The sequence below is a fragment of the Triturus cristatus genome, chromosome 2_2 (genome assembly GCF_964204655.1).
Source record: "Triturus cristatus chromosome 2_2, aTriCri1.1, whole genome shotgun sequence".
Lineage (NCBI taxonomy): Eukaryota > Metazoa > Chordata > Amphibia > Caudata > Salamandridae > Triturus > Triturus cristatus.
Genome location: NC_140582.1, coordinates 105,691,370 through 105,705,890, shown reverse-complemented (window position 1 = coordinate 105,705,890; position 14,521 = coordinate 105,691,370). Strand labels below are relative to the sequence as shown.

The 14,521-nt window shown below is 43.2% G+C and overlaps 1 protein-coding gene across 1 annotated transcript in view; it reads left to right on the top strand.

Moving 5' to 3' along the window:
• The window catches only part of LOC146861954 (N-acetylneuraminate-9-phosphate synthase-like), a 296,132-nt gene that overhangs the window by 91,532 nt on the left and 190,079 nt on the right, over positions 1-14,521 (top strand). Inside the window, exon 2 of the mRNA XM_085641117.1 lies at positions 7,900-8,115. Coding sequence (XP_085497243.1) covers positions 7,900-8,115 — 216 coding nt within the window. The remainder of the gene's footprint in view (positions 1-7,899; positions 8,116-14,521) is intronic.

Genomic DNA, 14,521 nt, shown 5'->3' with positions numbered 1-14,521 from the left:
ATAGGGGCTCCATGTACCTTGCACCTAACTCTGCTCATATGTTGCAATATTCTAGCTTTTACTTTCTGGGTGGTCTGCCCCACATATAGCATATTACACGGGCAGCAAATGGCGTACACCACATCGGTACTGTTGCAATTAGTGAATAATGGCAGCTGATGCGTCCTGTTGTTGTGGGTGAACGTGGATCCTTCAATAGTTAGGGGACAAGCCTTACACTGGCCACATTTGAGGTGGCCAGTTATGGGTGGTAGGCCCCAATGTCCTCTGAGGTCAGTTGGCTTGGGTGGCTCCAGGTAAGCTTTAACAACATTGTCCTTGATATTCTTGCCTCTTTTAAAAGCAAAAACAGGATCTTCTGTAGTGTTCAGGTCAGTGGCAACCAAGTTCCAGTACATTTTCACTATCTTTTTGATGTAATTGCTTTTGGAATTAAACGTAGACACAGGGTCACCCCATTGTTGTTTAACGTGCTCCTAAAAGGAGCATTTTCTCACCTTAGCATAGTGTGGTGCCCCTGTGAATATTTGCAGGAATTTGCATTTTGACTGATGTTTTATACTTTGCACCTGTTTACCGACTGCTTCAATCTGATGCTAAATTGCATGTGCTATGTGCTGTTTTACAGGAATTTACAATTGTTTAAAATACACAAATTGCAAACCGTTAATTGTAAATTTCTATTTCGGAAACAAAAGCAAATTGCAAATGAAGAAATTGGTAGATACTCAGTATGTGGGCAGTTTTTCAGAACACACAAGGCACATCATTAGGTAATTTTAAAGGTTGCAGACCATTTTGAAATATCTTTGCGATTTGCAAAACCTTTGCACTTCAGGAAAGGCTGAGTAAACAAGAATTTTCAATGCAATAGGTCTCTCATTTGTAAGAGTTAGAGCTATTGGTCTTGTAAAAGACAATGGGCCACATGCATCAACATAAAGAATTAATAGGCACATGCATCATCATAGGGTTTTGCGATTCCTTAATAGCGATTATTAAGGAATCGCAAAGAGGAATAGCAAAACCCTATGCATGTAGGAATCGCTAAAGAAATAGCGATTCCCACAAATTCCTTAATTGCGACTAGCAAATTGCGAGTCGCAATTAAGGAATGTCCTCCAGGCCCATAGGAATGAATTAGAGATTGCGGGAGCAATTTGCGAGTACCAGTAGGCACTCGCAAATTGCTCCCGCAATTTCGATGGTGCAAGGGTGTCCAAAGGACACCCTATTGCACCCATGTATGTTCACTCTGCACCAATGTTGCATACACACATGCTCTAAGGGCATGTGTGTGGGCAACATGAAACTTAGAAAAATGCAAATAAGTGCATTTTTCTAAGTTTTCGCAAATTACCATGAGGTCCAGCCTCATGGTAATTTGCGCACGCTAATAGCGTAATCGCTATTTTTTAAACTGTAATGCATTGCATTTAAGGAATCTCAATTAGGGATTCCTTAAATGCAATCGCTATTTAAGAAATCACAATAATTAGCGATTTCTTAAATTGCGAGTGGCAAGTTGTTTCATGCATCGCAAAAGCTATTTTTGCGATCGCAAACGGCCGATTTTTGCGATTCGCGCCGTTTGCGATCGCAAATAGCTTTGATGCATGTGCCTGTAAGATTCCTAAATAGCGATTTTTAAGGAATCGTTATTTAAGAGTCATAATTCCTTATGCATGTAGAAATCACAAATTAAATTGCGATTCCTAAACATTTCCTAATAGTGATTCGCAAATTGTGAATCACAATTAGGTAATGTCACTCAATTCATTCCTATGGTCCTATAGGCCAATAGGAATGAATGGGAATGCATTCGCAAATTGTGATCACCAAATTGGTAATGGCAAATTGCCAATGCTAATCCAAGGCCTGTGTGTGTGCCACGTGTCACTTTGAATTATGCACTTTTGTGCATTTTTTAAAGAAATAGCAAATTACCATAAACTTGCAGTTGATGGTAATTAGCGTTTCTTAAATGCACAGTTTGCATTTAGGAAAGGCTTGATGCCTCGCCTTTAGGGAATCACAATTTGCGATTCCCTAAATGCATTTGCAATTTAGGTAATCGCAAACAATTGCAATTACCTAATTTGGGAATGGAAATGGGTTCATGCATCAGAAAAGGACTTTTTCTGGTCACAAACGGCTGTTGGCGACCGTAAAAAAGCTTGATACATGTGACCCAATGTCTTTTACCCATGTGTTTTGGTTTGGAGAGTAGTGGATGTATGTTGTATGGAGTGGAATTATGTGGGTTGAATTGGTATTGTTAGTTGTGCAATTGTGTGTGGTGGAATTGTGTGGTATGGAGTGGATATGTGTAGTGGGTTTACGTGGCATGGTGTGCAGTGGATTTTGGTAGATAGTAATGATGTTGTGTCGAGTGTACTGGAATTATGTGGTGTGGGATTGTGTGTTATGGAGTGTAATTACGTGGAATGGTATTTTGTGTTATGGAGTGGTATGTAGTGGAGTTTAATTATGTGATGTGCCGTTGAATTTTGTTGCCTGATGTGGAATTCTATGGCATGTGTTGGATATATGTGGTGTGTTGTGTAATTGTGTTGTTGATTTGAATTATGTGGTTTGTTGTCGAATTAAGTGGTGTGGAATTGAAATGTGAAGAGTTGAATTGTGTGGTGTGGAAGTGTGTCGCATTGAGTGAAATTATGTTGACAGTATGGGGAAGAGAAGGGGGATGGAGCATGTAGAGGTGAGGGAATAAGTGCTGGAGATGAAAGGGAAAATGAAAGGCTGATCGTGGCGAGGTGAGAAGTAGAAATGATGCAGATTGCGGAAGAGGGGCAACAAAAATAGAAGAAAGACTGAAACTGTAAGCAGACTGGTGGAGCTAATGGGGAGGGAATGGGAGAGACTAAGGTAAGAGAGAAAGTTGGGAAATGCGGGAGAGACCCTGCAGGACGTGGATGTGGGAGAGCGACCAGAGGAGGAAGAAAGGACCATAGAACTGGGAGACAGAGAAACAGCTAAGAAATGTGGAGATGTAGAAGGCAGAGACCCAAGTGGGAGCATGAGGAAATCTGGAAAATATGAGGCAACAGAAGAAGAGTGGAGGTGGGAGAGAATCAGGGAATAAATGTGGAGCAGAGGGAAACTGGGAAAGAGGGGTAATAGCCAGAGCGGAAGTGAGAGCAAGCAGTGGAGGTCACCTGTTTAGTTTTTATGGGCGATTTATCGTCCCTGTTGTCTGTGCGCGGAGTATGTCACTGATGAATGTGAATGAGAAGGAACGATAGGGGAGAGCAAGGTAAGGAAGAGAGGGGTAGAGTTAGTGGTGAGAGAGTGGATCGTAAAGCTGGGGTGGGTGGAAGAATGAGTGGTGCAGGAGGTGGCGAGAGAGACCCTGAGAGATGAGGGTGATAGAATGAGTAGCAAAAGTCAGAGCAAAACTGTGAAGGTGGGGGAGGGGCCCCTATGAGAAAACAGTGAAAAAGGGACTGGGACGGATGCAGCGAAGAGTGGCACTGTGACAGGGGCATACAGCACTGAAACGAAGAGCAGCACTGAATACATGTGTATCCCTGAATGTATATTCCGTGGTGAGTACAGATCTGGACAACCATGTGCATTCATGGCACAAAGTGGAGACCTGCTGCAGGCTGACTGCCCAGCATTGAGTTCAGGGTTCCCAACAAATTCTTGCCCAACTCACAGTATACATAGGGCAGCAAGCAGAAAGTAGCATATTATTTATTTGCAACACTGGGTACTTATCAGGCACACATACAAACTCAGGATCCAGCACAAGTACAAACCTGACCCGGCATATGGGCTAAAAATGCCCAGACGGAAAGCATGACACAGAGTATACGCACAACCTACATTTCCTCTGTCACAACACATAGCACATGCCTGCAGTAACAAGTGTCTGAGGACCGTGTTCCAAATACCATGGAATAATGGGGGGCAATGATACTTAGTTCAAGTACGATTGCAAAACTAAACGAGGATCAGCTGAAAACACAAGCGCTTGCCATCTAATGAGGATCGGCTGAGAACACAAGCGTGTGCAGAAACATGAAAGCGGACGCTGTTCTGAAACAAAGTACGGCGCCCATGTACATAAACTTTATGCGCTTGGCGCCATGTTAATTTTTAAACAAACATAAATGCTGGTGGGGTGCTAAATATAAGATCTTTAAAGTAAAGATAACTTACTAAACCTTATGCTGTAACCTAAACCAACAAACACACTGGTTGAATGAATAAACCACAGCCTACTGGCTTCATGTTTTTAACAGTGACTAGGTCAATGAAAGGCAGCCCAGATGGGGCACTTCATCCACCACCACTTGATGACTTTATAATCAAGCCCCAGAGGCAGTTCCACAACAAAGTACTGTTAGGGACTGAGGGGGCCCAAAGACGAAATAGGGGCCAACTAGAAAACAGCAGAGACAGTCAGTGGTAGAAAAAAGATGAACTGAGTTAGAAAGTTTCTCCCCATGCCACAGTCGCACTTCGAAGAGCCCTGTGAGCAAAGCATTACTTATGTCAGCAGGAGAATCTATGGTAGGGAGATTCGATGACTAATGGGTACAAATTATTTATTTTTTTAACAAAAACAAACGGTTAAGTGAAACTCAGTTTCAGATACACTACAATTTGACCAATGTTCAGAAGACTGCCTAATACTAGGGGAAAGACCAACAACAGAATTAACATTTCAATGCCATGTTTACTTGTGAGACAAACTAAATTACGCCCAAACACCACTAAAAGCACCCTAAATCATTGCTTTATAGGATGGCACGTGTTAGTTCCTCATTTAACCAAAATAGTGGGGGAACAACCTTTACAACGCAACTTTTACAACGCACTACCATTACAACGAAACTGTTACAATGCGAGTGCATTGACAACGCAAGACATTACAACGCAAGTCTTTACATCGACTTGCACTAGATGGCGTGCTAACATTAAAAATAGTGTAGTTTACTATCCCAACACCTTCCCTACTGTTACGTGGACTGGAGTTGGAATAGTAAATTACACTTTTTTAATGTTAGCACGCCATCTAGTGCAAGTCGATGTAAAGACTTGCGTTGTAATGTCCTGCGTTGTCAATGCACTCGCGTTGTAAAACTTTCGTTGTAACAGCATGCGTTGTAACAGCATGCGTTGTAACGTCATACATCCAAAATAGTGATTTCACCAGGTGGGTCAAATTTTTAGAACATACAACGGGGAGGTAATTTTCCTTGAAATAAGTTGTAAAGAAAGCTTAAATGACAAGACTGCGTGGACTTTCTTGAAGCACAGAGTTATGGAGCATCGTACCTGGAATAGTCAGGAGCACGATAAGCAAGAGATGCTGAAACAACTTAGGGGCTCATTTATGAGTCCTTGTGTCACTTTTGCGCCGCCGGTGCGTCACTTTTTGTGACGCATAAGCGGCGTAAAAACTGTACCTTGTTGCACCATATTTACAAAGTGACGCATCTAGGTAGATGCGTCACTTTGTAAACCCCTGCGCTACATTATACCTGCGTCAGGTATAATGTATGCAGGGTGGGCGTTCCAACGTAAGTAAGCATCGTAGAAGTGACGCAGTGAAATCTACGAGATTTCACTGTGCCACTTCTAGGGTGCAAATGCGTCAATATCTTACGCCTGCCTCACAGAAGGCGTAAGACTGACGCAGGCCATTTCACATGGGGCTTGCCCCATGTGAAAGGACACATTGCTGGAGTTGCGTCACTTTTGTGACACACTCCAGCAATGCGTCACTTTTGCGCCTACCGATATGTCAGAAATACTGACGTATCTGTGACTCCTTGCGACATGATGCGTCATACTGTAAATATGACGCATCATTGGAGTCGCAGGGAGGGCGCAGTGAAAAGTGACGCATCACTGTTTTCACGCAGTGATGCGTCACTTTTCATAAATGAGGCCCTAAATATTTTATTTCACTTTTAATGCGCAGTGCCTGGTTAACGAGGTTTCTTCCCGATCACATCAGGGGCCATCAAAGTGTGGAGAGGAACAGGCAGGTCAGTCACAAGGAGAGAAACAGCAAAGGAAAAATATGAAAGCGGGTGCCGTGCTTAAACAAATCGCGGGGCCCATGCACATAAACTTCAGGCACATGGTGGCCCGTGAATTGGCCCCCATGATAATAATTAATGATGAGAGCGGGCGCCATGCTACAACATGAAGCATGGCGCCCGTGCATATTAAACCTATGTGCATGGCAGTCCATGAAGCGGGCGCCATGGGGATAAAAAAAAAAAACGAAGTAATCCCTAAACGAAACAGATGCAGACCTACAGCTTAAGTATATTGTAGTTGGCTGGTGCCCCTTCCCATAAAACGGAAGTGACGTTGCGGTATCGCCCACCAATAATGAGCCAGGAAAGCAGAGCAATGCTGGAGTTTACCAAAGGCAAGCAGCAGGAGGAATTATACGTGATATCGGGATTACAGCAGGTCTTGCAGATAACGCATGCGCGCCGCCTAGGCTCAATTTAAAAATGCTTCAATCAGTGTTGAATATCAGTATTTCACTGAAGATAATAAGCTTTGAGTCGTATGATGTATAAAGTATTGTGAATTGCAACCTACTGTTTTAATAACATCTTTTCTACATTTGCTCATAGCTTTGAAATAATCGCATGAGGGTTGCCCTTCCTGACTTTGTCCCTTAGGATTAAATGAATCATGGCTTCTCCTGGTATCAACCATGCAATAATTTGTGGCCCATTTAGTCAGATGCACCATGGCCTGTGGAGACTTTTTGGCTGGTGCTTGAATGGAGGACATTGGTTGATTTGTAAAGACTTTCAGCGTTCAACACATTTTATTACAAACTGGTGTCACAAGCATCTTTGGTAGTTGTCAGCCTTCTTTAAAAAGGCATAATATGTACCTCAGATTTATTCATAAACTCAGATTTTGTTAATTAGATCATTGAGGGTAACAATTTATGTTATTAAAGACACAGAGGCGAATGTTATTCCACCACAGACTCTCTTATAAAAGATGCATTGTTGCCCTATTACTACATGTGTGTATGTTTTCTATTTTCATCTCCAATCATCTCCACTGTTTTCTTCTGGTTGATGATTTTATTTTGCATTCTAAACAACTTCTAATTTTATCTAGATCAGCAAGGATAGGATAGGATATGTGTTTGTAAAGTGCTAGAATGCCGTGGCGTCTTGACGCTGGTGTATATGGAAGTGGTGCCGCTTACATTACAGGAGCTAGATTGAGGCAAACAGCCAGGTTTTCAGATCTTTCCTAAAAGCTTGTTGATTTGACAGAAATCTCATGGCTGTTGGCATTTTATTCCACAACTTTGCTGCACAGTTTGAGAAAGCTCTTCCACCCCATCTCACTCTCCTAATCCTGTCAATCTGAAGAAGGTCCAATTACTGGATCTCAAAGCGCGAGCGGGGGTATAGGGATGAACATTTTTTGGATGTCCTTGGCTCCTCCCCTGTAAAATGCTTTATGAACCAGGCATTGAATTCCACACGTTGCTGAACGGGCAAGGAAAGACAATGTTTAAGGGTGCTGGTTCATCCACTTCCCTTGTCTTGCAGTCCTAACCTAAGGACTGCTGGACTCTGTAGTGGTGTATCTAACCATGGCTGGCATGAAAAAGTAGTACGGTTGGAAAGCAAATTTGCCTCTGTGTCTTTAATATAATTATGACTTTCCTGTCTACTGGCGCACAGAAAATAATTCAGCTTCTTTCATAGGAGTATGCCAGCAGCTCTTTAAATCCAAAGGTTAGAGACGTGAAGGAACATATATGTGGTAATGTCAGTGACAGGAACCTCTACCCAGAGAACCTTTGCAGATGTGTATTAATTATTTTGAATGAAACCTTATGTAATTGGAGTATTGCATTTTTTCCAGGATTGTGGTGCAGACTGTGCCAAGTTCCAGAAGAGTGAGCTTGAACACAGGTTCATAAAAAAGGCCTTGGAGAGACCATACACATCCAAACACTCTTGGGGAAAGACATATGGAGACCACAAGCGCCACCTAGAGTTCAGCCATGATCAATACAGGGAGTTGCAGAAATATGCGAATGAGATTGGGATCTACTTCACAGCTTCTGGAATGGATGAGGTGAGTTATTTAGATTTTTTTTACATGCTATTATGGAATTCTGCTTGACAATCTTTCTGAAAAGGCTTACTGGATTAAGGGTCCTGCCTGTGGATAGAATCTGGCTGCATTCTCTGCACTCACTAAGGACCTCCACTTGACAACTTCCATACAAAGTTCCAAACATCTTAAGCAGCAACATCATACGGACATATGCCTCAAGTACAAGGCCCTAGGCTCTACAATGCACACAAATCAACTTTTGGGGCAGAACACACTCTGTTCTCTTGAAAAGGCCTTACAACTGAACTACTTAGGCAAGCCTGTAAAAGGGCGCACACACTACAAGGCATAGGACTTCGTATCATGGTATCAACCAAGCAACATCCCCATGAAACCACAGTGTGACCCAGTCTCCTCATAAAAATCAGAATCAAGCCATAGCAAAATGAACTTATGAAAAAGAATAGGCTGGCAATTGGCCTGTGGATTGCATCCCATGTTGTGTCATCTACTGGGCTAACAAGAAAAACATGGCTTCAGGCTGCTGCAACTTTTAAATCATCTGCAGTCAGACCTTTCAAAGTATTCCTTACGGTGAAGTTAGATTTTTGTGAAAAATACAGGAAAGGTGACCTTTCCCTGACTGAAGTTCCAGTAAGCTTGTTAGACCTGTCAGCCTTTGGGTGGTCTTCCCCCAAACCTTTAGCCTACTTACCTCCAATTTTTGCTGGGTTTCGTTTTTGTTGGCCTTAGGACTCTGTGCACTTTACCACTGGTAACCAGTACTCAAGTGCTTGTGCTCACTCCGTCAAACATGGTTTTATTTGCATATAACTAATTGGCATATTTAATTTACTTATAAGTCCCTTGTAGAATGGTATACCATATACCCAGGGCCTCTAGATTAAATGCTACAAGTGAGCCTGCAACACCTATTGTGCCACCCACTTAAGTAGCACTTTAAAATATGTCCCAGGCCTACCATTGCAGCCTGAATGCAGTGTTACACTGCCATATCGACTTGGCACTTAAACCCCCTTGCCAAACCTTAAACTCCGCTTTTATTACATATAAGTCACTCCTGAGGTAGGCTGTAGGTAGCCCAAAGGGCAGGGTTCTATGTAATTAAAAGGTTGGACATGTACTTTTAGGTTTTACATGTCCTGGTATTAAAAACTTCCAAATTAGTTTTTCACTATTGTGAGGCCTACCCTTCCAATAGGATAATATTAGGGAGTGGAGGTCAGCACAGCCCAGCTTACAGCTGAATAGCCTGTGTTTGCCTTCACACAGAGGGCCTAACAACCCTGTTTTGTCAGTACAGCTAGCTTGAAGCTAGGGCAGGGGAGTAACGAAATTCCTTGCACTTCGAAGAACCTTTCCAGCAGCTTCTCCTACCTTCCAGAAGAAGGAAACCTGGGTATTAAAAATACGACCTTCAGACTCCCTCTTCAGTTCACTACTGGACCAGTAGAAGGACTCTCAGAGGAACGCTTGCTGCTGTGACTTGCTGTGTGCTCTAGCCATACTGCAGAGGAACCTGGAAGGACTGCTTTGCTGCCTGGATTCTGCCTTGAACCCTCAGAGGCCAGCCCTGCTGTTGAGCCCTGCATTAAAACCCTCATCCAGGACTATCAGAAGTACCTCCAAGGGCTAGTTTGCTGGCCTCCTGTTCAGGGCTACAGGACGTAAAAGGCTCCAACCATCTTAAACCCACACCTGGACCCAGCCTGAGTGAGTCTTAAACCCTCAAGAGGTGTCCCACCAGTCTTGAAACCTTGGGTCTGGTGCTAAAGGTGCCCAGATGGTAAATTTCCAAAACTTGGGACTTAACATTTGGCCAGAAAGTGCTTTGACAACTATGAAGAGACTGGGACAAACCTGCTTGCCTATCTGCCTGAAGTTCATCGCCAGTCAGATTGACTTTGCGGCTTTCACTGATATTTTCTTCTCCGCTATTAACAATAATGGATTTGTCCTGTGTTCCGCAGAACCTGGGTATACAATTTCATAGAGTGTGTTAAGTTGGGAAACCCAATGTATTTGCGTAATTATGGTGATCATGTCATTCACCTACTTATAGACCAACAAATTATCAATACAAGATGTACGTGTCAGGGATTGTGCCAATTCACTTTGAAAGAGAGCAGTTAATGATTTGACAAAACACACAAAAGTCTGCGATTACTCAGTATATTCTTAATCATATAACCAAGTTACACACAAGATAGAGAATTGTAGTGTCATATGTGGCTATTATGCACACATAACTAAAGAAGTGACTTTGTGACAAGGTGACACAACGTGAACAAATAAATCTAGCAACAAAAATCAACAGATGACATAAACATAGTGTAAAAATAATAAAGATGTTCTGGAAAAATGTCTGTTTTTCAAACTAATCAGCTCAACAAGATAGAGCCTATTTAAATAACAGCACTTTCTTCGGGCTTGTTGGCCAAGAGTATGGATCCTTAATGTTAATATCCTTAACGTTTTGACCCTGTAGGTATGTGTTTCTGTAAAATCATCACACAGAGTCTTCCTCAGGACTATAAGTATGTGAACAGCCTGTGTAATAGAGAATAGTCAGTCAGACTGTGTGTAGTGTTCACTATATGTGAGAATCAAAGGAGAGCAAAACTGGACTGGATGGAGTCGGGAAAATGGATCAAATGTATCGACAATCCTGCATAGGAAATCCTATGCAAACAGTTTAGTGTGAGGCATGTAGGACTTGATGAGGAAAATAAAAAGTTCTATTGGAAAGTGCTCTTACCTATCCAGGACTGCTTGAATGTAAGTCATAAGAAAATAGATGCATGGAGATTGCCAAGAGTGCAAAGTTCCAAAATGAAACCCAAAGGAATTACCTGTTAAGAGATTAGATAACTAAAAAATGTACACATTCTGTGATCCAGATGTGGAATACAAGTCACATACAAGGAAATCAGACATTTTGCTCTCCTTGACATGCCTCTGCCAATGTGCCTTGTTTAGAAATGAAGCCTGCGGTGAGTGAAAAGTTCATCACGATCTCCAACGGATTCACTAAGGAATGAAAAAAATATATATGTTTGTTTTAGAAAAAGTATTTTGTAGGGCAAAGCAAAAATGCCAAAAGTCCAAGCAACCCAAGTAGCTCACCTCCAGGATGGCTAGCTCCAGTGTTGTCTTCCCTCCGTGTTTCTGAAAGCGAATGCAGAAGAGACAAACTGATTAATAAAGGCAGGAATGAACTGGCGGCCGATGTGTGAGTATGCATGCCAAGCCCATCTACGAGTTTATCTTAAAATGGCCAATGGCCGCACAGAGATTAGCGGTATAGTTGAGGAAACGTTCTCTGTAACCAATGAGGATACATAGTAATTTTGTCTGATGTGCTGGACTGGAAAAATCCAGGAGCAGGACTTCATTTGAAAGCCCTCAAAGGAGCTGAGAGATACAAAAGTATCGTGGGGGCATATTAACAAGCCAGGCGATAAAATTATCGCTGCTTTAGCGGCAGAAAACTGCCGCTAAAACGGCGATAATGGGCTTGATAATATACTCTATGAAATTCCAATTGAAGCTCAGGTTAGATGTCGTTCACATTTAACATGGGCTTCAATTGGAATTCCATAGAGCGTATTATCAAGCCCATTATCGCCGTTTTAGCGGCAGTTTTCTGCCACTAAAGCGGCGATAATTTTATCGCCTGGCTTGTTAATATGCCCCAAAGTGCGTAAACGTGCTGTGTCATAAAACAACAATGTGACATCTATTAAAACGTTTGGCGGGCAAGTATGCTGGTTTGGAAACGCCCCACACGGAAAGCAGTGCCGTGTAAACAATTCCTTGTAGCAAACAATGGATACAAGATGATAAGCCGTGCTGAGGTGATCAACGGGAGGAGAAAAGAATCAAATTTGCTGCGTCTAAAATCAATAAAGTTGGCCACTTCGGAAAAATATAGCTTAATGACTGGTCTGACGGCAATGCGCCTACCCAAAAGATAGAGGGGTAGATTTGCGAGCCCCCTGCGCCACCAGTACTGGAGGTGCATTTCACTTCTCCATATTTCCAAGGAAAGGAAAAGCCACCCTGCATGAATTTTCCTCTCCTTGCAAATATGGCAAGTAATCTTAAATCTGGAAATGCGTGTCAATGCTACGCCTCCCCGGGGAGGCGTAGCGAGGTGCAACGAGGAGAAATGTTTTCATTTCTCCTCGTTTTTTCATCTTTCAAAGCGTGCTGCATTCTACAGCACCCATTGAAAGAGGAAAATGCCTGTAGTGGTTGTTTTTTGCAGGAAGGTGCCCCTTCCGGCACACAAACAATCTTCCCATGACGAAGGCATCCTTGCACCATGGTGCAAGGGTGCTTGCTCCGGCGCATGGCTGCAGTTTGTGCGCCAGCATAGGGGAGAGCACAGGAATGCGACATATTATTGTAAATATGTTGCATTCCTGTGCTTCGGAAGTGCCCCAGCGTGGCACAGCCAAAGGGCTTGCGTTGTCACGCTGCGGCACTTCCTTGTAGATCTGCCCCACAGTGTTTCAGAAAGCGACGCAATGAAATCTATGAAATTTCACTGTGTCACTTCAAGGACGCAAATGTGTCAATAACTTACGCCTGCCTCACAGCAGGCGTAAGACTGACGCAGGCGCATTTGAAATGGGACTTGCCAATGTGAAATGACCCATTGATGGAGCTGTGCCACTTTCGTGACACACTCCTGCAATGCGTAATTTTTGCACTTACAGATATGTCAGAAATACTGACGAATCCATAACTCCTTGCGACATGATGCGTCATACTGTAAATATGACGCATCCAGCATGTCGCAAGGAGGGGGCAATGAAAAGTGATGCCTCGCTGTTTTCACTCGGCGATGCGTCACTTTTCATCAATGAGGCCCCTAGTTTCTTATGACTTAGTTCCATTTCAATGGCACTCTTAGTAATCACCAGGGTCAGATTGACAAATCTCGTAGTGACCATTCTCATTTTAGGCCCGTGGAAAAGTCTGAAGAGGATGGCCTGTAGACCATTAATATCTGTGTGGTCAGTAATTTGAGGGCTATCCCTCAGCACCTCTGCTCAGAAAGAGTTCACCAAATGACAAGCCCGGAACATGTGCATTATGTCAGCTGGTGTGTCGCAAGCTCTCAGGCAGGCATCAATTATTGTGGGGTATATGAGTTGAAGCCTGGGTGGTGTAAGGTAAGCCCTGTGTAGGATGTGAAATTGTATACACTTGAACTTGGCATTCTGGGAAGTGTTATGAGTGGGTTCCAGAATTCTCTGCCAGTCTCTGTCTGAGAGGGCTGTCTAAATCTTGTTCCCTTTTCTCTGTCAATAGGAGGAGACTCACTCCGGTGTACAGGTGAAGGGCTCTGTAGAGCCAGGTGATTAGCCTCCTGCTGTGTTCAATAGTGTATAGGTTTGAAGTAATGTGTTTATTTCTGACTAAGTGTATTGGAAATTCTAATGTGTTTTGAGTGTCCACAGCACATTGCCATATAATCGGAAGGTATCTCATTGTAGAGAATATTGGGTCATCAGCTCGTGAAAGGTTTCTCTGACCCTCTTCAGACTCACCAACCCCCATACCATCAAGTTAAGGGATGTGAGCACACCTCTTCGAGTTGGCAAACCTCTAAGTGGTATGGCAGGAGCAAAAGGATGTGATGCCTTCACCTGGGTGATACTGAATTTGAAGCAGCTCAAGGCAGTAGTAAGGAGCAGAAGGAAGCTGTTTCAGAGTCCAGGGTGCAGGAAAAATCAATCTGTGGAGAGCCCCCTACCGAACTTTGAGCTCTCGAGAGGACGGTCTCATATAGATGGTACCCATCTAGCAAACTAGGAAGCCACTGGAACTGTCTGGATACACTGTAAGCTAGAAAATGAAGAGTGCTTAGGGCCATATTATCATGGAACGGCGATAACATTATCGCCGCTTTAGCGGCAGGAAACTGCCGCTAAAGCGGCGATAATGGGCTTGATAATACGCAATTGTGAATACCCATAGAAGCCAAGGTTCTGGTGTGAACCTGGGCTTCTATGGGAATTCACAAGGGCATACTATCAAGCCCATTATCGCCGTTCCTTGATAAAATGGCCCTTAGTCCCCACTCTCCAGTCGTTAGTATAACCTTGGAGAGTGCAGCGTGTCTGTGCCTCCTATCCCTGGTGTAAAATGGTAAGGAGGGCATCCAACTCATGAAATATCTTAGAAGGAAGAAGGAGAGGAATGGCGAGGAAGTGATAAAGGAGCTGTGGTAGGATCATTATCTTAGCGACCACTAAGCAGTCCGACAAGAATATTGGCAGGGTGGTTGAGAATGCTATCTGTGAGCGCAGATATCGAATAGCTTTATCCATATTACCCTCCCACACAATGTGTGGATACCTAAGATAAAGACACAGCCTGGTATCTGTAG